Source organism: Tupaia chinensis, unplaced genomic scaffold (assembly GCF_000334495.1).
Source record: "Tupaia chinensis unplaced genomic scaffold, TupChi_1.0 Scaffold143756_1, whole genome shotgun sequence".
Taxonomy (NCBI): Eukaryota; Metazoa; Chordata; class Mammalia; order Scandentia; family Tupaiidae; genus Tupaia; species Tupaia belangeri.
In genome coordinates, this window is record NW_006203605.1 from 1026713 (window position 1) to 1046167 (window position 19455).

Sequence of the window (19455 nt, forward strand, 5' to 3'; positions counted from 1 at the left end):
ACAAGTGAATCCACAACAAAACACTTAGGTACCATAAACCCATTTTAAAGTTTTTCATTAACTTGTTAGTCATTTTACTTTTGACTTAAGAAAAACCAGTACTGCTAATTGGAAAAGCTGTTCAAAGTATCCCCTTATTCTCACCAAGTGAACAGCAGGCTCATCCCTTTAAAATAGATAGATATATTAGGATTCCTCTAATTAAAATTTAGATCCCTATAGAATTATATAAGTATCATTCTTTATTGAGATCCATAAGAACTAATACCTATATACTTGAGATTTTCTTTTAGTAATCATGAGACGGCTGCTGCTGAACATCAGCTGATGATTAACTCTGCTTGCTGGAACTGTTTCCCAAAACCGCACTCCTTGAAGTTCCCAAGAACCTGCTTTCATCAATCAAACAATTGTTGAACTGTATCAATGATTAATAGACCTGCCCTTAATCAAACCCTGAATGAAATTTATGCTCCCTGATGTTAAAATTTTATGAATTGATAACTAGAACACATAGCCTCTCCCCCATTCACTTGCATGTATCACGTTTTCAATAAAAAGGCACGATGATTCCTAGCAGTAGTCACTCTCCAGAGAGCAATCTCTGAGGGTGTCCGACTGAGGACATGCACAAAAAAGGCACCAGGCCTCAGTCTTTCTTCCCAGCACTGCCTCCGACGAGTCAACACACCCCCACCGAGGCTGGTCCCCGGCAGAGATTGGACTGTGGCATGGCCATCCCCCCTGGGGGGGGAGGTGATTTCTCACTTTCTATCTCTCTGTCTCTGTCTTTCTGGTGAGCGCATGCATCCTATAGCATAAACCTCTCTAAAAAAAAAAAGAAAAAAAATAGTAAGTTTTTGTCATTTATTTTACTCCCATATTGGCCTAGTCATTCTTCAGACTGACTTCATTCTGCAGTATTTTTACTCTCTCCTCCAAACACCTTTCCTTCCGATGTCCTAGAGGAAATGGATACTCGCAACTACCATGGTGCAATTAATCACAAAATTATTTAACACGTAAAGACACTATGTGTGTCCAAGCCACTCCTACAGAACTGTTTTCCAGGAAGAGAATTCTAATTACACCTGGCACACCCAAGAGCCCAGCATCACAGTCAAACAGGAACCCAGAATGTGCCAGAAAGAAGAGCACATATATGAGAGTGGAGTGGCCATGCACACACAGCCACAGTGCGAGCGCCTTCAGAAGGCCTTCCAGGGGCCTTCTAGGGTCACTCCATGGTGACGACAAGGAGCCCAGGGCAGTGATGTCTGGGAGCTGGAGCCCGACCACCCTGTGACATCTGCTGTGCACTGTGTGGTCGCGCTCACGCCGCGTGGCATGCAGCTTCAATGCGGGAATGGTGGGGACTACCCTACGGGACGGTGCAGAACCTCGTCTGCTTCTTTTCCCACATGTAAGACAGAACTGCTGCTCTGCAATACAGCCTGAGCACAGTGGCCCACACATGGGTCAGTGTCTGAGATAAGAAGCCTAGTGGGTTAGTCAGAGTAAGCGGCTGTATACTACTTTCTTGCCTAGTAGGTGTGGCTGCAAACTTAAACTCTATCATAAAGCTTAGGCACAGTCTTAAAGTACTTGTACATCTGAAGAGATGATGAACACCAGTTTTTGCTTTAAAGTGAAATAGTAAAATTTCCATAAATTATTATTTTTTTCCATATGATTTGTGCTGAATTTACAGTAAGAAGGAATAAATGTCTATCAATACTAACGTGTACTGCTTTTTTCAATTCAAAACTAAAAATTGAAGTAATATGGTATTTTATAAAATTAATCCAAAATCTTAGCAGGTGCATGCAATCTCGTGAAGTTAAATACAAATATTAATAATAACACATAAGTTTTTAATGACCTAAATTCAAACTTGAGAAGTATGCTTTATGTTATGAAAGTAAATAGCTATTTCTATTAAAATATTTCTCACGTAAATACATGTTCACCTCCTGGACAGCGAGATGACATGCACTGTGCGACCCAGGTTATTGGTACCCCAACCACAGTAAGGAGATGGTGCTGTCATTCTCTAAGTATGCAAATTACGTCTCCTTAATTCGTAGCTAGTAACGTTAACTTAGATTTTTCTTCAAACAGCTAATACGTGAAGATAATCCAGCACGTTAAGTCCGTCCCAGAAGGAGAAATTGTGCAGGAAACGCAGTCAGGGTCTGCTGTGTCCCTTGACATTGCTCAGCTCCAAAGCAGGTGCCAGATCCCTGCCTCAATGCGCTCGAGTGTGTGGGGCAGCCGAAGGACAGGGCTGACAGGACTCGTGCTCTGGGCAGTATCACAGCAGGGTCACAGAGAACTTGAGGACCAATGGGTGACAATTAGCCTGAGCTATGCAAGTCCCAGGGGCAGACCTCAGTGACATTCTGACAGGACAAGACGGGCCTCAAACGGTGTCACGGCATCCTCAGAGCGAGGGGCGTCATCGCACACGTGGGGAGGAGAAAATTTAGAATCAGTGACAAACACCTTTCTTCTCTTACTCTTTAAGTAAAATAGGATAACATGCAAGTAAATAGACAATGATTTAAAGAAACAAATTTTCAGTGGCATGTTGGCCAGCAGATGGCGTAGTGGTTAAGGCACTGGACTCCACTCAGCAGCGTGAGACTCATGCCAGGCATGTGTGTGCCCAAAATGCCAGGAGAACAGAGGAGGAACGACTGCAGCATGGCCATCCCTCCAGGGGGTGATTTCTTGCTTTTCCTTCTCACTGGCTCTGCCTATCCAGCAAGTGTACACGCCCAGTGGCAAAACCTTTAAAAAAAAAAAAAAAGAAAAAGTCCTTCTATTCTTACTCCTAGCTTCTTTCTTTGTCATGACTCTGAAACAGCTAATAATTATACATTTCTACGGAAACATCTATTCTGCTCCCCCTGGCAGGATCAAGACACCGTGGTATCGTCCCAAGGAACTGCCAAGTTAAAACTCATACCAATTAATTCATTGATAAATCACAGCTAGGAGATTTTCTCCTGAATTATTTTTTTTTACTTACCATCAGGATTTCGATCTATCCATTGGAGACAATAAAAAAAAGGGAGAAGAAAGAATGTAACAAATTATTGGTGGTAAAAGTTACAAAACAAATTAAATACAAATCTGCTTAAAAATAAAAACTGAAGAAGTAAAGATCCGTGATCTAGCAAAACAGCTAAGGAGACTCGATATGGAAATGATGTTGAGGGCATTAAATGAAAAAGAAGCTTAGCGACAGGTCAAAACATAGTATAAACGTTTCTAGTTACTCTTGCTTAAAATGATCTGAATAGATACTACTATAAATAATACCTTCTGTTTTTAGCTTGTCTTAGTATTCTTTTATTTTTCCTTTTAAATATTAATTTCCAATTCACTTTCAACCAACGATTACCTGTGCTTGCTGGTACAATCTTTTCAATTCTGTCTAGAAACATCCAAGAGCCAAAAATCGATGTGTACCCAGAGTTCACGGGCTGATTTTATACTCTGCAGTGCATTTTTAAGCATTGTGCCCACTTTCCATGACCCGTTTCCCTATTTTAAATTTATTTTCAACCAGTACCTTTACTCTTCCTTGAAGAGAAATGAAATGGCGAACTGCTGCCTCAGTGCCCTCCACACCAGTGTGTTCCACAGAGCAGGAGGGGACACATGTGATTACTGAGATGCTCAGTGAGGGATGAAGGAGCTCCGTACCTTAGCCAACTGCTCGTAACTTCTGCACTTCTCAATTCAAATTAAACTAACACTGAAAAATCTCAACACTTCAGAAATATCCAACTGAAAGTTAATTATGCCTTAGCCCTTAAGGGAGGCTTGGTGTCTTTATGAAGCCAGCTTAATCAAGGCCATTTAAACATAAAAATGTCTTACACAGCCCCAAAATTTGAAAATACGATAAATAGATAAGGTGGTCACTTCTGCTTAAAAAAGAATTTTTAAAATGACTTAAAGCGAAACTATCTAGAGCAGAATAGATTTTTAAAACATACTTACATTACGTTAGTAAAACCATATCAGAGTATATGAGTTGTCAATGAATAAGCCAAAAAATTACTTAGACAAGGAAAAACTACAATTACAAAAGTCATTGCAAAATAAGCAAACCAAGCACAAATAGAGGGAAAAATAAAGATGAATGAAGCATTTTTAAAACCAATAAAACTATACAGAACATTTAAAAACCCCAATAAAATGTTGCTGAAATATCCTGTCATCAGCTACATGTAAAGTTTTGTTTAGGGACCAGCAGATGGCATAATGCTTACATCGCTGGACTCCCACATAGTTGACCGTGGTTCGAGTCCCAGACCCAGAGGCTTGAAACTCATGATGGCGCATGTGTGTGTTCCCAAAATCCCAAGAGGAGAATGGAGGAAAAGGGACCGCAGGCTGGCCATCCCCTCTGGGGGTGATTTCTCGCTTTCTGTCTCTCTGTCTCTCCATCTCTCTGTCTCCTGGTGAGCATGCACACTCTATAGCAAAAATCTCTCTCAAAAATAAAGAAAGAAAAAAAGTTTTGTTTAAAAAAAAATCAATGACTACTAATTCTTATTTTCTACCTGTCGACTGATTGTCAAACTATTACCAGCGGTTGGCATAATGGCTATGTCGCTGGACTCCCACGTAGTCGACCGCGGTTCGAGTCCCGGACCCAGTGGCTTAAACTCACGCCGGATGCGTGTGCGTGAGTGCCCAAGACCCCAAGAGGAAAACGGAGGAGAAGGGACTGCAGCGTGACCATCCCCCCTGGGCAGTGATTTCTCGCTTTGTGTCTCTCTGTCTCTCTATGTCTGTCTGGCGAGCGCACACGCCCTATAGCAAAGAAACCTCTCCAAAAAAAGAAAAAAAATAGTAACGAGATGTGTGCCCTATATCTATAATAAAAAGAAAATGACAAAAAAAAAAGAAAAAGAAATTACTATACAGGATAGAAGAAAGAAAACTAGCAAAAATTAGACTCAACTGTAAGTTGAAATTTACAATAAATGAATTTCACCTGGTCTAAAGTCAAGCTTTTAAAATTAAAAAAATAAAACTTTCTCAAACACATACAGACTAAATTTTAACATGTGTTCTTAAATATTTGAACATGTAAGACACCAGAGACTTTTCCTCAATCACTAAAACGATACCTAAAACTGAACACTACCAGGGCCAGCAGGTGGCCCACCGCAGTTCAAGTCCCAGACTCGATGGCTTATTTCTCACTTTCCCTCTCTCTGTCTCTCTCTGGTCAAAATGTTTTTTTAAAAATGGGAACCAGCAGTTAGCATAATGGCTATGTCGCTGGATTCCCACGTAGTCGACCGCGGTCCGCGTCCCAGACCCGGTGGCTTAAAACTCACGCCGGGCACATGTGCGTGCATGCCCAAGATCCCGAGAGGAGAATGGAGGAGAAGGGATTGCAGGGTGACCATCCCCCCTGGGGGGGTGATTTCTCGCTTTCTGTCTCTATGTCTGTCTGTCTGGCGAGCGCACGCGCCCTATAGCGAAAAAACCTCTCCAAAAAAAAAAAAGAAGAATAAAAAAATTTTTAAAAAAATAATAATGATTAATAAAATTAAGTAATGTAATTGCTGAGAAAAAAAAAAACTGAATACTGTCTGAGTTTTAGATTTATCCACATACTCTTTCTTCTTAATACAGGCCAGCCTTTCCTTAAGTTTAAATAAATTAAACCTAACTAGGTAACATTCTTTCAGGGAGGAAAAACATGTATGATTTGCCATTAACTGAAGAGAAAACATTATATATGGAAATCAACTCAAAAGACCTACACATAAAAATAACTAAAACATCATTTTTGAATGGTAGAAAAGAATATTTTTATCTAATTATATTTATGGTACATCTTGCTGTCTTAAACATTTAACCCTTTAAGTTACTGGAGCTCTGAGTAGATCAGCCCTGACCTCACAGCTCTCCGACCTCCAGACGGAAAGGACTGACAGGTCTGAATGGCGAACCCGTACTCTTACCTGTTGGTCTGGAGTAGGAGACCACGGCGGCCCCTTCCAGTTCAGACGGGGGGGAGCTCCTTTTCAGATAAACAGAGAAGGCGGCTGTCTCTGTCATGTCCGGTGCTGAAAGCAACGAGAAAGCCATGCCAGTTACCGTGGGGCCGGCTGGGGCACGGCCAGCGCTCGCCAGGTGCCCTGAGATTTCGCCTAGGCCCCCATGGGTGTCCTGTGTGGACTCACTTCCTAGCGAAGTCGCGCACCAGTTCTGAAAGCAGACGCTGTTCCCCCTGACGGCACATGAGCTGCAGAGCAGTCTGCAGAAAGCTGGGCTGTGGCTCCCACAACCGCCCGAGTGAACACCCGGGGCCCCGGCAGCCTGCACAGCACAGCCTGTCCCCCGTCCAAGGACGAGCGGGGGTGACGCATCGCCATGCAGGGACCATGGGCGTCTGTCTCTCTTATCTCAGTGAAGAAATAAATAAACTTTAAAGATCATTTTTAGAAAAAGTAGCCTGCCCAAGGTTAAACAGCAAGAGGACACGGGGCTCAGGTGCGGCCGGGCCCCACTCCAAAGTCAGTGTTCTCTCTCCGGTCGTTACTGACTCAATACACAGGTCAGAAGAGGAAAAGCAGTGAAGAAAGTGTTCCAGATCAGGAGATCTAAATGTAATTAGAGGCCCATACCTAAGGAAAGCACTTAGAAATCTGTAGTGCTACAAACACGATCAGAGGGAAAACATGAACAAGACCGTACAATCTGGGAGCCAGAAACATAGCCTCGAAATGGGAGATTACCTTTATAACTTAGTCTCACGTTATGATAGACTGCAATCTAAAGCAAAATACCTACCCGTAAATTCAAAAGTGAACTGATCACAAGTCAACACCAATGGTGGCTGCACACAGACTGACAAGCGGGCTTTCTGCAGCACCACTCGGTTCTGGAGCGTGACCTAGGGGAACGGAGAGTATTAACAGAAAAGCACATCCCAGCCAGATCAGCAAGTAACTACAGAGCATCCCTGAGGGAAAAGGAGTACTCACAAAACGCAGCAACAGCACTAGCATATTAAAGTTTTCTGGGACCAGCAGATGGTGTAATGGCTGTCGCTGGACTCCCATGTAGTCGACTATGGTTCGAGTCCCAGACCTGGTGGCTTAAACTCACTCCGGGCATGTGTGCATGCGTGCCCAAGATCCCGAGAAGAGAATGGAGGAGAAGGGACTGCGGTGTGGCCATCCCCACTGGGGGGTCATTTCTCACTTTCTGTCTCTCTGTCTCTCTCTGTCTTTCTGGCAAGCGCACGCACCCTATAGCGCAAAAAAAAAAAAAAAAGTTTTCTACCCAGGGACCAGCAGGTGGTATGGTGGTTAAGGTGCAGAACTCCTACAAGGCTGACTAGGGTTCGAGTCCCAGATCTGGCAGCTTGAAAATCACACCAGGCACACATATGTGTGTGCCCCAAATCCTAGGAGGAGAATGGAAGAGAAGGACATGCATCACAGCCATCCCCTCTCGGGCGTGCTTTCTCACTTCTTTGTCTTCTGCGAGCACAAAAACCTTTGAAGAAAAGAAACATTCTACCCAACGAGAAACTGGCAAAGGAGTTGAATGGACTTTCCTCTGTGGCAGACAGAAAGACCGTCAGCGGCACATGAAGGGTGCTCAGTGTCTCAGTTGCTAAGGAAACACAGACTAAAACCACAGTGAGGTCTCAGGCTATCCACCGGTAATCTCAAAATCCGAAATCCAAAATGTTCTAAAATCTGAACTTTGTTGAGTGCTAGCATGACGCCCTAAGTGGAAAATTTCACATCTGACCTCGTGGGGCAGACAGGTCGCAGTCGAAATGCTGGACTGCGGAAGCGCTGTGCCAGACCACCTCTAGGCTCTGTCTGTGAGGCACACGTGAAAATGACTTCACGGGACCAGCAGTGGGCATAATGGCTATGTCGCTGGACTCCCATGTAGTCGACCGTGGTTTGAGTCCCAGACCCAGTGGCTTAAACTCACGCCGGGAGTGTGTGCGTGCATGCCCAAGATCCCAAGAGGAGAATGGAGGAGAAGGGATTGCGGCGTGGCCATCCCCCCTGAGGGGTGATTTCTCACTTTCTGTCTCTCTCTCTGTCTTTCTGGTGAGCGCACGTGCCCTATAGCAAAAACCTCTCCAAAATAAAGAAAAAGAAAAATGATTTCTCATGTGGGCTTAGGTTCCATCCCCAGCATATCTCACTGTGTGTACACAAATATCCCAAAATATTTAAAAAAAAAAAATCTGAGCCACTTGTGACCCCTAGCATTTCAGATGAGGGATGTCCATCAATCTCATACCCACTGACCCTTTCTCACTAAAACAAACTCTGGGCTGCTGCTTCCTGACAGGGTACCCTCAGCCTGCTGCAAAGCACTTCTCCCCAACTCACCCATAAATGACTGCGCTTAACCCCAAGGGCAGCCGGAGCTTCAGTGCTGACTCCATGCCCCACTAGCGGATGAAGGAGTTCTCCTATCCTCCCCGGATAGCTGCGTGTTCCTTCCTCAGCGTCTGTTTTCCCACACCGGTCTCTGCTATCCCTCCAGGTCTGTCCCTACAGCCCCAGTCTCTCTGGCCATCACTCCAGGTCTGTCATCTGACATCACCCGTGTGGCTGGTGGTGGAGCACAGCCCCTGCTGAGGGCACCACGGGTCACGCTCTGCTCTGTGGCTCCTGATCGGCGGGGGGGTCTGGAGAGGACCACTCTTCCGGTGGCTGCTCTGCATGGGGCAGCTCTGTGCAGTCACTGGACACACGTCACAACCAACTGACCCAGAGTAAGAACATTCTTTTTTTCTCTTTTGGAGAGGTTTTTGCTATAGGGCGTGTGCGCTCACCAGAAACACAGAGAGACAGAGAGACAGAAAGCGAGAAATCACCCCCCGGGGGGATGGCCACACCACAATCCCTTCTCCTCCATTCTCCTCTCGGGATCTTGGGCACGCACGCACACACGCCCGGTGTGAGTTTAAGCCCCCAGGTCTGGGACTCAAACCACAGTGGACTACATGGGAGTCCAGTGATGTAGCCATTACGCCGACTGCTGGTCCCAAGGACATTCTTCTTTTGAACAGAAGTAGTTTTGAATTTTCTCTTAGGTAAAAGTGTGCATCACCTACCCCTTAACGATACACACAATACACACACCAACGCAGACAAGTAACACCCAGAAAGGAACAACCGGCTGCGGACGTCACACACGCAGCTGACTCATGTCTCGTATAGCTCAGGTGCTGTGCATACTCTACGTGATGTAAAAGTCAGTCAAACAGGGCCAGCAGTGGCATGGCGGTTAAGGCACTGGATCCTCACAGGGCCAAGCGCGGCTCTATTCCCGGACCCGACAGCTTAGAAATCACGGGTGATTTCTGAGCGTGGGTGCATGCGTGCCTCAAATCCCGAGAGAATGCGGAAGGGACTGGCCATGCCCCACCGGGTGGGGAGATTTCTCACTTCCTCTCACTGTCTCCCTCCTGCGAGCACACGTGCCCTATGGCAAAACCTAAAAAATAAAAAAGTTTTGGCCTGCAGGGTGAAACTGTTAAAAGACTGCTACTGAGGTAGGTGAACAGGGTAGACAGCAGAGCCCACGTATCCTCGGTCTTTACTTTGTACAGCCTGGGGCGACCTGGGAGGGGTAGCCCGTCGCCATGGAAACTTCCTCCAGGATGTCCGACCACGCAGGACGTGACACCCTCCCGGGACCCCTCCACCGTCATGATGGCAACTGCAGCGAGAAGGCCCACAGACAGGTGGGTTTTCAAAGACCGGTCCACCGAACACAGCACAGGACGCCACGTCTCACAGTGACAGTAACACAGCGCTAGTCTGTGTGTGCGTTTAAAGAGAAACCGCGAACGTTACCGAGAATAACAGCAAGCAGCTTCCCATCCTCAGGGAGGTGTGCTAATACAGTACTCACGTGCACTCTCACTTCTCTCTCCCACACGTGAGGCGAGAGCTCCCTGCAGCCCTTACAGGGCAGAGAGCTGGCTCACAGAGGGCATGACCCGCCCTGGCCACCCTGACTGGGACCAGAGGACCTGGCCTAACTGCCACTGCTGGGAACCAGAACCCGCGCTGTCACCCAGCTACGATGAAGTCTCCAAATACCTTGGCAAAGAGTAAAGTATTCCTGTTTTACACTCTGAAAAACAGGGCTGAGGGTGGAGAGCGCGGCCTACCCATCCCCGTCTCAGTCTAGAACAGGGCTGAGGGTGGAGAGCGCGGCCTTCCCATCCCGGTCTCAGTCTAGAACAGGGCTGAGGGTGGAGAGCGCGCTCTAAGCCCACTGAGCCACTAAGTGCTGAGAGCTGAGAGCCGTGAGCAGGAACGTCTTGTGCTTGTTAAACTGCAGATGAGGATTCCTTAAAGCAGCAGCAGCTGTGAAAGAGCAGACTCCTGCCTCTGCCTGGTGTGAGGGTTCCAGGGGACAGCAGCCCCACGGTGTTAGTGGTTACGGGGCGTTTGCGTTTGGTTTGTACCCTCCGCCGTGGCAGTCTGTGGACACAGATTAACTGAACCACAGCCACGGGCGACGCACCCCCACTCAGAGCAAGGAGACGTGAGGTGGAAACAACTGCAGTGACAAAGAGTAGCTGTGTTTGAGCCAAAAGAGTCAACGTCTTGGCTAGATCGTAGATCGTAAGCCTTACATTTTCAGAGGAAAGTAATTATAGAATATTAAGGAGAAAACATAAAGTGTTAATACAAAAATTTTCCATGCTGTTTTCCACTTCTAATGAAATGAAATATAATCCTTAGGAAATAGAAACCGGATTTCTATTCTGGATATACAAATATGAGTCCGAAGCCCGGGTCTGAGAGCCACTGAACAGACGGCCACACGTCGTGCACACACTCAGGGCCGCCACATCTTCAAGCCCTTGGAACAGACAGAAACTATTCTCAATTAATAGCATTTATTATGATGGAAACTGGCATGCTTATATATCTTGGCTGCTGTTGCTATAAAAAGGCCATAAGGAGAGATTTATAGCCAAAATGTGTAAGAAGCCGTCAGATGGGACAGGGCATGGCTATGTGCTGTGGGTCCTGCTGGGCCGCGGCCGGCGCTGGGCTCCCCGTCACGCTCTCCGGACAGCAACGGCGGTCCCGACAGCGAAGGCGCTCCAGTAGTGCCACACCCCTGCTTTGAAGTGGCTATCACATATAAAAACCTAGGAAGCATGTGGGAATGAAGGGTGTGCTTCCCCTTCCCGGGCAACGTGACCCGGTCAGGCGCGAGGTCGCTGCATCGCGTGTCCCTGACTGGACAGGACCAGCAGGCAGGTGCACATGTGGCTTCCAGACGCAGAAGCAGAGATCGCTCCTGAAACTCCATAGTTACTGTCTCAAGAGTTTGGTTTCTTGCCACTTAGCCTTTCACCAGACAACGGTGAAGGAGACTGGGGAAAGACCACCCTTATTTCCAACGGCAAGAATCCAAATAAATGAGCTCAGGAGACCGTTACAAGATTGGGCTCCTTAATGTCAACCCAAGGGCTCCACACTCGGACTCCCGCTGGGCCCAGCATCGGTGAACAGTCAGGAACACCTGGTGCCGTCAAGCCCCTCCAAGGACAGCAGCCCACAGTCTGAGAAAACCTCGTCCAAGTTTGATTCAGTGAGTCGCCAAAACCCACAACTTTCTCCGGCTCCCCAGGTCCGAGCAGGGATATGTATTCCCAGTGTGGTAACCTGCTGACTGGAGACCACACTTCAACCGAAATTCCTCAGGAGGGTTCTACTGAGTTCTAGCTCTAACGTTCTACACTGGCAGGACTTACAGCCCTAACCAAGGCCGCATCTTCGCACCGTTTTAACTCCCGTGTGTGGCTCCGTTCACTACTGCGTTCTATAGATACATCCATTCACGGCAATTTCACGGCAAATGACTAGAAATTCTTTTCGCGCACACAAAGCCACGCACAGAGGAGATGCTGGCCCACGGGGCTCCCCAGCGTCACCTCTGAGCGCACCACGCGCGACCACATAGCTGGCCTGTCCACAGGGAATGGTGACCACACGATCTCTTCAGTAGGGTTAAAATGTCACCTTTATTTCTAGGAAAGCAGATCCTGGATTATGCTACACATTTCAATACTTGTAGGAACAGGTCGTAACAATGTCGCAGTCAACACATATTGCTATAAATGCAATAATCAGTTTCACATTTGCAAGTAACGATGGAGCTTTTTATTCACTCCCCAAGATTTTGGGAAATCAACAAATGTAAGTGTTCGCATTTCCAAAAGCGTCTCACAAAGTAACAAAGTGACCCGTTCACGATCGCGACGTGGTACAGTACCTTCACTGTGACAGAGGGGACACGGTCAGCGCCTGCTTCGCCATCAGGAGCTTGCTGTAAACACAGAAGTGAGACAAGAAGGCACGAAGGAGTGACGTTAATGTCACGTGGCATGTCGCATGGTGCCACACAAACAGAGCCCACCAGGACAGATTTATCCCGCATCACTGAAACAGCCAGTTCTTTGTAACTTTGGAAAGTTACAAAAAACTTCTTCTGGAAAGTTACAAGCTGATGTTCAAACACCCTCTCTTCAAGAAAGTAAAGGTGGGACCAGCAGTTGGCTTAATGGCTATGTCGCTGGACTCCCACGTAGTCGATCGCGGTTCGCGTCCCGGACCCGGTGGCTTAAAACTCATGCCAGGTGCATGTGCGTGCGTGCCCAAGATCCCGCGAGGAGAATGGAGGAGAAGGAATTGCAGTGTGGCCATCCCCCCGGGTGGGTTTTTTCTCGCTTTCTGTCTCTCTGTCTCTGTCTGTCTGTCTGGTGAGCGAACGTGCCCTACAGCAAAAACCTCACCAAAAAAAAAAAAAAGAAAGTAAAGGTGGGACCAGCAGTTGGCTTAATGGCTATGTCGCTGGACTCCCACGTAGTCGATCGCGGTTCGCGTCCCGGACCCGGTGGCTTAAAACTCATGCCAGGTGCATGTGCGTGCGTGCCCAAGATCCCGCGAGGAGAATGGAGGAGAAGGAATTGCAGTGTGGCCATCCCCCCGGGTGGGTTTTTTCTCGCTTTCTGTCTCTCTGTCTCTGTCTGTCTGTCTGGTGAGCGAACGTGCCCTACAGCAAAAACCTCACCAAAAAAAAAAAAAAACGCTCAAAAAAAAAAAAAAACGCTCAAAAAAAAAAAAAAAGAAAGTAAAGGTGAACTATTGTAACTACTCTGTTTGCACATTTTCTTAAATGTTAAAAGCGTTAACTGACTTGTTCTTTGTATTGTGTAGAAGAGCTCCTGTATTTCCCAGATAAACGTGTCGTTCTTCTCAGCCCTGATCTTAATAAAATGAGGTTTGTTTTCCTTAATCACACATAATCAATGCTATGGAGATAGATGGCCTCACACCTAGAACGGAGCGTGGACACACTGTTGTGTTGGTGCATGTTATAAACGGAGACATGCTGTGAGTGTCAGTACAGGCCACCCTGGCCTCCACCTCAAGGAACTCAGGGGTAATATAAAAAAAACATTTCCTTCTAACTGATTTTTCAGAGTGGTACACTGAAGGAAAAAATGCTCACTCAACAACAGAGTAAGACCACGGAGTGACACATTCTCTGATAATGCCTGCATGAAATCTTGGAGAACGAGGCCATGTCAGAATGAACCAGATCAGATTCGCTGTCCTTTAATAACTGAGATATTTTTAACTAAGAAAACTCCGCCTCTTCTCGGCACAGGGGGGCACATGAGCGCATCGGCAGAAGTCGAAGGGGAGATCCGGGCTCTAGACCGACGTTCGGCACGCACGACAGAAGCTGGCCACGGCCTCTTGCTGCCCCAACCACTCAGCAAAGGAGACCCTACGGTGACTCCCAATTTGCAGACCAGAAAATCGAGTCCAAGAAAATTAAAGTACCTCGCCTTGGTTCACACGGAGAGAAGTAGGGGCAGAAAGAATTCCTGGACCTACCACCTACTCTTCAATTGCACCTCCATCTAATAAAGAGCATAACTGAGCCTGGCTAGGCCGTGCGCAGACACTCTCTAACAGCCTCCCACATAAATCGTGAGGGTATTATTCATCTGGACTGGGGTTATGTCTATACAAGAGAACTGAGAACGTTTTGTTTTTTAAGTTAGGTCCAGTACTAATAACAGGCAAGAACCTCCCTGCCCTAACACTGCTTTTCTAAAGTTTTCTAATCCTGCCCAAGAAACTCCTGGACTATTCTAATCAAGGAAGTACGAAAGCCTACAAACGTGTTATTCTCCTCGGCGTTTCTGACAGCCCAGAATTTAAACCAGTACCTTCTGACCCCAATTCATCAGTCCACCACTATCACAAACCCTTTTCAATATGCACGTATACCTACAGACACAGAATCGAAGTCAGGAGAGACCACAGCAGAAACTTTCAAGTCATCTTCTCTCTCAGCCACAGGCCAAACACCTGTAATTAAAAAGAAAAAAAGGGATATTTGTCATAAAGTAAAACCTATGTAGTTTCTCTTTAAAGGGTTACCTACATGTGAGAAATAACCCCACAAACAGACTCACAGGGGACGAAACCCTGCCTCACAGGACCTGCCGCTCCTTCTCCCCGCAACACGGTGAAGGAGAATGCTTTCTCCAAAGACGCCAGCTAAGATGCGAGCAGCTGATGAACCACAATGGGAACTCTAATCTATTCCTAATTACCAGTGGAAGCTCAAATCGTAGAACCCTTTGAAGGTCAGTTGGCTATAATATAAAATATAAAATGTACGCGCCCGGTGACTTAATCCTACTCGCGAGAATTTATCTACTACTTGTAGACATTCCCAAAGAAGCTCTAGTCATTTTCTAACAAATAAATTTTAAAAAAACAAGTATATGAGACAGGCTGTGGCCATCCATGTCACTCAGGGGCCAAGACTGTTGAGTCTCGGCACAGCCCACCTGGCCACGCCGACACGTGGACACCCAGACGCCGCTGTTCAGGGAGAAGGCGCAGGGCAGTGCGGCCCGTGAGCGCTGTTCGTGTACACAGGAACTCCTGGTGAGGAATGGCTTTACGGAGTAGAACCGGGGTTGCCCCAGCCACTGTGGCCACTGTGGGATTCCGGGCCTGGTGCTGGAGAAACACGCTGGGCGTGCGCGTCTCAAGTCCCGACGGGAGGGAGAGCAGGGGGACTGCAGCAGGACCGCGCCCCGCGGGGGTGCTTCCTCCCTGTCCCACTCTCCTTTATCTCCCTGAGGAGCATGTGCATCCAATTTTTTTTTTTTAATTTAAAAAAGAAAGCAGAACTAGAATTTAGAATTTAAGGAAGGGAGATTTACCTTTCGTTGTTCACCTTTTTAGTACGGTTTGAGTGTTTCTCCTATACACGTGTTACTTCCCCAATTCTGAGCATGTTTACATTGCATGAGATACTCACAAGTAACAAAGATGCTAAATAAGCACAAGGAGCGTGCTGGCGTGCACGAGCGTGTGCATGTGTATGTGCGTGTGTGTGCAGCCTGAGGCCTCCTTCTGCTTCCTGCCTGCCCTGTCCTACCGCCGCAAGTGGCAGAGCCCTGACCTGGCTGAGCTCTCATCTCAGAGGAAGCTGCCTCCCAGGCCTCAGGGGCGAGCTCAGTGGTTCTGGCTGCCGACCTGCAGTCTCAGGCGTGAGCGGGGCAGGGGAGGGATCGGCACACAGGGGAGGGGCACAGGCCTCTGGGAGCACCCCTCCCTACAGGAGCATCGCCCTTCCCTGATGGTCACGCCTGCACGTGATCCCTGCACTGCTGAGGCCACCCTGGGACCTGACAGGGCATTCCCCACGCCAGGAGGACCGACTAGAAGCGGCCCACACAGGCCCCACTCCGCACAGAGCAGCTGCCACAGCGCCGTCCAGCACCCCACCTGCCGCAGCAGCCAGAATGAACTTCCACCCGGGCAGAGCATGTCCCTGCCCATCTGACAGCCATGCTGCAGCTCCCGACTGAGGCCAACCCTAACCTGAGCAGGAGAGAACTCCAGAGCCGTCCCCAGCCGTCACAGGTCTGTGTGGCCTGGGAGATGTAAGCAGAGCGCCGAGAGTGGCTTCCAGGGAAGCTCCAGGAGGGCTGACTCCTGCGGACGTGAGGCAGGCACTCCAGAGCCCGCCGGGAGATAGATGACCCTGGGGTAGAAGGGACGGAGCCTGATGGCTGTGGCCGCCACACCAGCCTCCGCCGGCGGGCACTAGGCCACATTGACGTGAGAAATAAACCTCCACCCAGCGTGAGCTGCCTCGTCTGGACCCTGTTGCATGCAGTTGAATATACCCCCAGGAACACGTCCCTGAGCACAAGGATCTCTGATACTCTTCAACCTCGTTATCACAAACACGCACACCCAGGACGCAGACTGCAGGGCCAGCTGCCCTCTCCCTCCCCCTGCGTTAACACTGCACCCAGCACTGCATGCCAGCCCCACAAGTACGCAATCCCTGTCCACCCGATGAGGAAGCCCGCTCTCTGTAAGTCCTACCAGGAGGCTGTAGGCCTGTGAACAAAAACACCGGACAGGGCTCCCGAGGAGTTGGTATAAAAAGCTTCAGAGTCCATGAGCCATACAGAAATTGTTACTATAATTTCATGCTTACAACAGACATTCCTTATATAATTTACACACACAAAATCAGCTTCAAAAACACTTTTATTACAGTGGTTAATACAGACCATGTGTACAACAAAATGTGCCCTTTAAATTGGCTTTAAATTTCGTTGCAACTCTTCCCTCAAAAAAAATTTTTAAAGCTTTAAATGCTAAACACAGCCCATGAGATTATGAACTGTTTTGCAAGTTAAAGCCACTATACTAAAATAACTGGCATTTAAATGAATAATGAGGTCATCAGAAAGTTCAGAGTCTCAACCTCACATAATCTTCTGTAATAATCTGGTCCTTTATATGATTACAAGTGTTCAAATAAACACCACAGTTTTCAAAAGGTACTGAACACTAAATTTTTTCTGTATCTAGAAACAAAATATTTTTAAAGACTCTTTTTCAAAAGGTTTCTCTTCATTTCTTTTTCAGAAATAAAACAAAATGAGGCATAAAAAGTTCAGAGGAGGACAGCAGATGCTGAAGTGGTTATGGCACTGGACTCCTACGTGGCCGCCTGAGGTTTGAGTCCCAAACCCAGCAGCTTAAAAGTCATGCCAGGCACATGTGTGTGCATGCCCAAGATCCTGGGAGGAGAATGGGAGAGAAGGGATTTCAGCAAGGCCATCCCCGGGGGGTGGGAGGTGACTCCTTGCTTCCCCTATCATTGTCTCTGTCTCTCTCCCCCTCTGGCAAGTGTGCATGCCCTAAGGCAAAAACCTCTTTACAAATTTTTTTTTAAATACAGGGAACTCCAAACGTTAACAAAATTTCAGGTTACCTAAATGAAGAACTTTGCAGTCATCTGTGGATACATCATAGCCTCATTGTAGTTATTTCTAGAAACACGAGGATCGAGGAGGTGACAAGGAGAGCAGCCTAACCATTCCCACCCAAGCACATCACTGAGGTTGCCAAGAAGTGATTCTACCATAGGAATTTTATATGAGATGTTATAGACAGTTCACATTAATTAAATATTATTATCACATTGCTTATGGAAAGGGAAAAATCTCAAGACCCAAAATTTGGAGTAAATAGTCACATTATTTAATGAACTCTGGAAATTTCATGTTTCGGAAACATGCCACTCCTTCCCAATTACCTTTCTAAATGACAAAATGAAACGGAATTCCATAAATTCTCAAAATAACAGTGCAGAAATTCTGTATGTTGGAAATGACAAATCCAATTTTAACCATTATTTATTTGACATAAGGGTACTGACAACAAAGAGGTTTTCTTAAATAACTGCAAGTACTGAGAAGATCCAAGTTTCGCTGGTTGACTTTAAAAACTTGTTAAAAGAATGTGTGAGGCCAAAGCATAATCACTTTATTTTAGTATTCATATTTAAAAATATGTTATCTCAGTTCCTAGATCCGGGGAAAGCCATCTTGGTGCCACGGATTTAAAATAGGTAAATATGGTGAAGTGACTGGACCGAGGTGAAGGCTGGGGCTGTGCTCGGTCGGCGTCTGAAGCTCTGCTTCTTTTATTACTCCTCCTCGTTTTAACACTTCTTCTATGTGAAAACAGTCCATATTTTTTCTCATTAAAGAATACTTTCACCTGACCCTGAAAAGAGAACTTGAAGTAATGCTTTTCACATGTTCAACTCACCGCAGGGCTGGTGTTTCGTTTCTCCTTCTAATTCACAAAAAAATTAGACCCCTGTGAGCCCCAAAGTAAGATAATATTGAGTTACTCAAAACTCGGGAACTGAAAATATCGCCAGCCCATGGCAGAGGCTGCCCTCCATTCGGGCTGCAGTGAGCTGCAAACTTGCGTCACTCGCGAAGCTGCAAGTGACTACAGTGTTCCAAAAAAAGTGGTAACTCATGAACTGCTTTAGTGTCTTTTAAAAGAAGCAACTGAAAGTTTCTCAAGGATATTGGAAGTTAATAAATGACCCCCTCTAAATTTCAATGCTCTTCTCAAGACCTCAAACCACTACCCAAAGAAGTATTGGGTTGTCAGAAAAGTCATGACACATTTTTGCATAAAAAACATAGAAAAATACATCGTGACTTTCCCAGCAACCCAGTATTCCTTCCTTTCTTAGTTTAAAGGAAAAAGATACAGTTATCTCTGAGACCCGTTCACGGAAGCATTATCTTCACACAGCATCTTGCTTCACACCTGATAACACGTAAGCACAAAGGCTTTGTGAGCTAAAGAGCAACACTGCTTTTATAAATGTGACTTTAAGCCTGGGGGAGGAAGATTAATCCCTACAACACATTATCTATAAGCAAGACAGCATGAATTTTATAAGAAATACAAAAATTAAATAATAAAAAGCTGCAATAAGGTACCTTGTGATCTGTTAACATCCCTGATGATTTTCTTAAGTTCTTTAAATTCTTCATCAAGCTCATCATAGTTGAGTTCTCTGGATTCAACTTTTGGGGCCTGGAACAGAGAAGGGTCTGTCCCCAGGTACGAGCACTGCAGGTGGCCGTCGTCACTCAGCGTGACCACCACTCCCTTTAAGTCACTGCAGTAAGGGCGAGAAAACAGACATACTTAGACAATTCCGTGGGTTTAATTTTAACCAACTACATTTTTACTTAATTCAGCTTGAACACAGCACTGAGAAACTGACTATGTAATACATCTGCATCTCTTTTTACTTCAAAGCCTCGATTCAATTGTTTCCACTAACATTTATATTCACTGAAGCTCTCCCAGTGCGAAGCTCCCTCACAGGACGGGGATCCCAGTGGTTGTAATAGCCACCACCGTCCGGGGACCTGAGCCCGGCGGGGCGCAGCGGGTCAGGACACAGCTGGGCTGGGGGGCTGGAGGCCGGGCCCAGGGCTAGACAGTGAGGAAGTGGCAGGGGGGG

At 46.7% G+C, this 19455-nt stretch overlaps 1 protein-coding gene across 6 annotated transcripts in view; it reads right to left on the bottom strand.

Moving 5' to 3' along the window:
* Positions 1 to 19455, bottom strand: part of BBS9 (Bardet-Biedl syndrome 9) — a 296326-nt gene that overhangs the window by 139970 nt on the left and 136901 nt on the right. For 5 of the 6 annotated variants that reach the window (XM_027766864.1, XM_027766861.1, XM_027766860.1 and 2 more), the window contains 6 exons: positions 18923 to 19104; positions 14362 to 14438; positions 12328 to 12381; positions 6832 to 6934; positions 6000 to 6104; positions 3035 to 3049 (listed from right to left, as the gene is read on the bottom strand). In XM_027766864.1, coding sequence (XP_027622665.1) covers positions 3035 to 3049; positions 6000 to 6104; positions 6832 to 6934; positions 12328 to 12381; positions 14362 to 14438; positions 18923 to 19104 — 536 coding nt within the window. The remainder of the gene's footprint in view (positions 1 to 3034; positions 3050 to 5999; positions 6105 to 6831; positions 6935 to 12327; positions 12382 to 14361; positions 14439 to 18922; positions 19105 to 19455) is intronic. The other variant, XM_027766862.1, reaches the window with a different exon arrangement.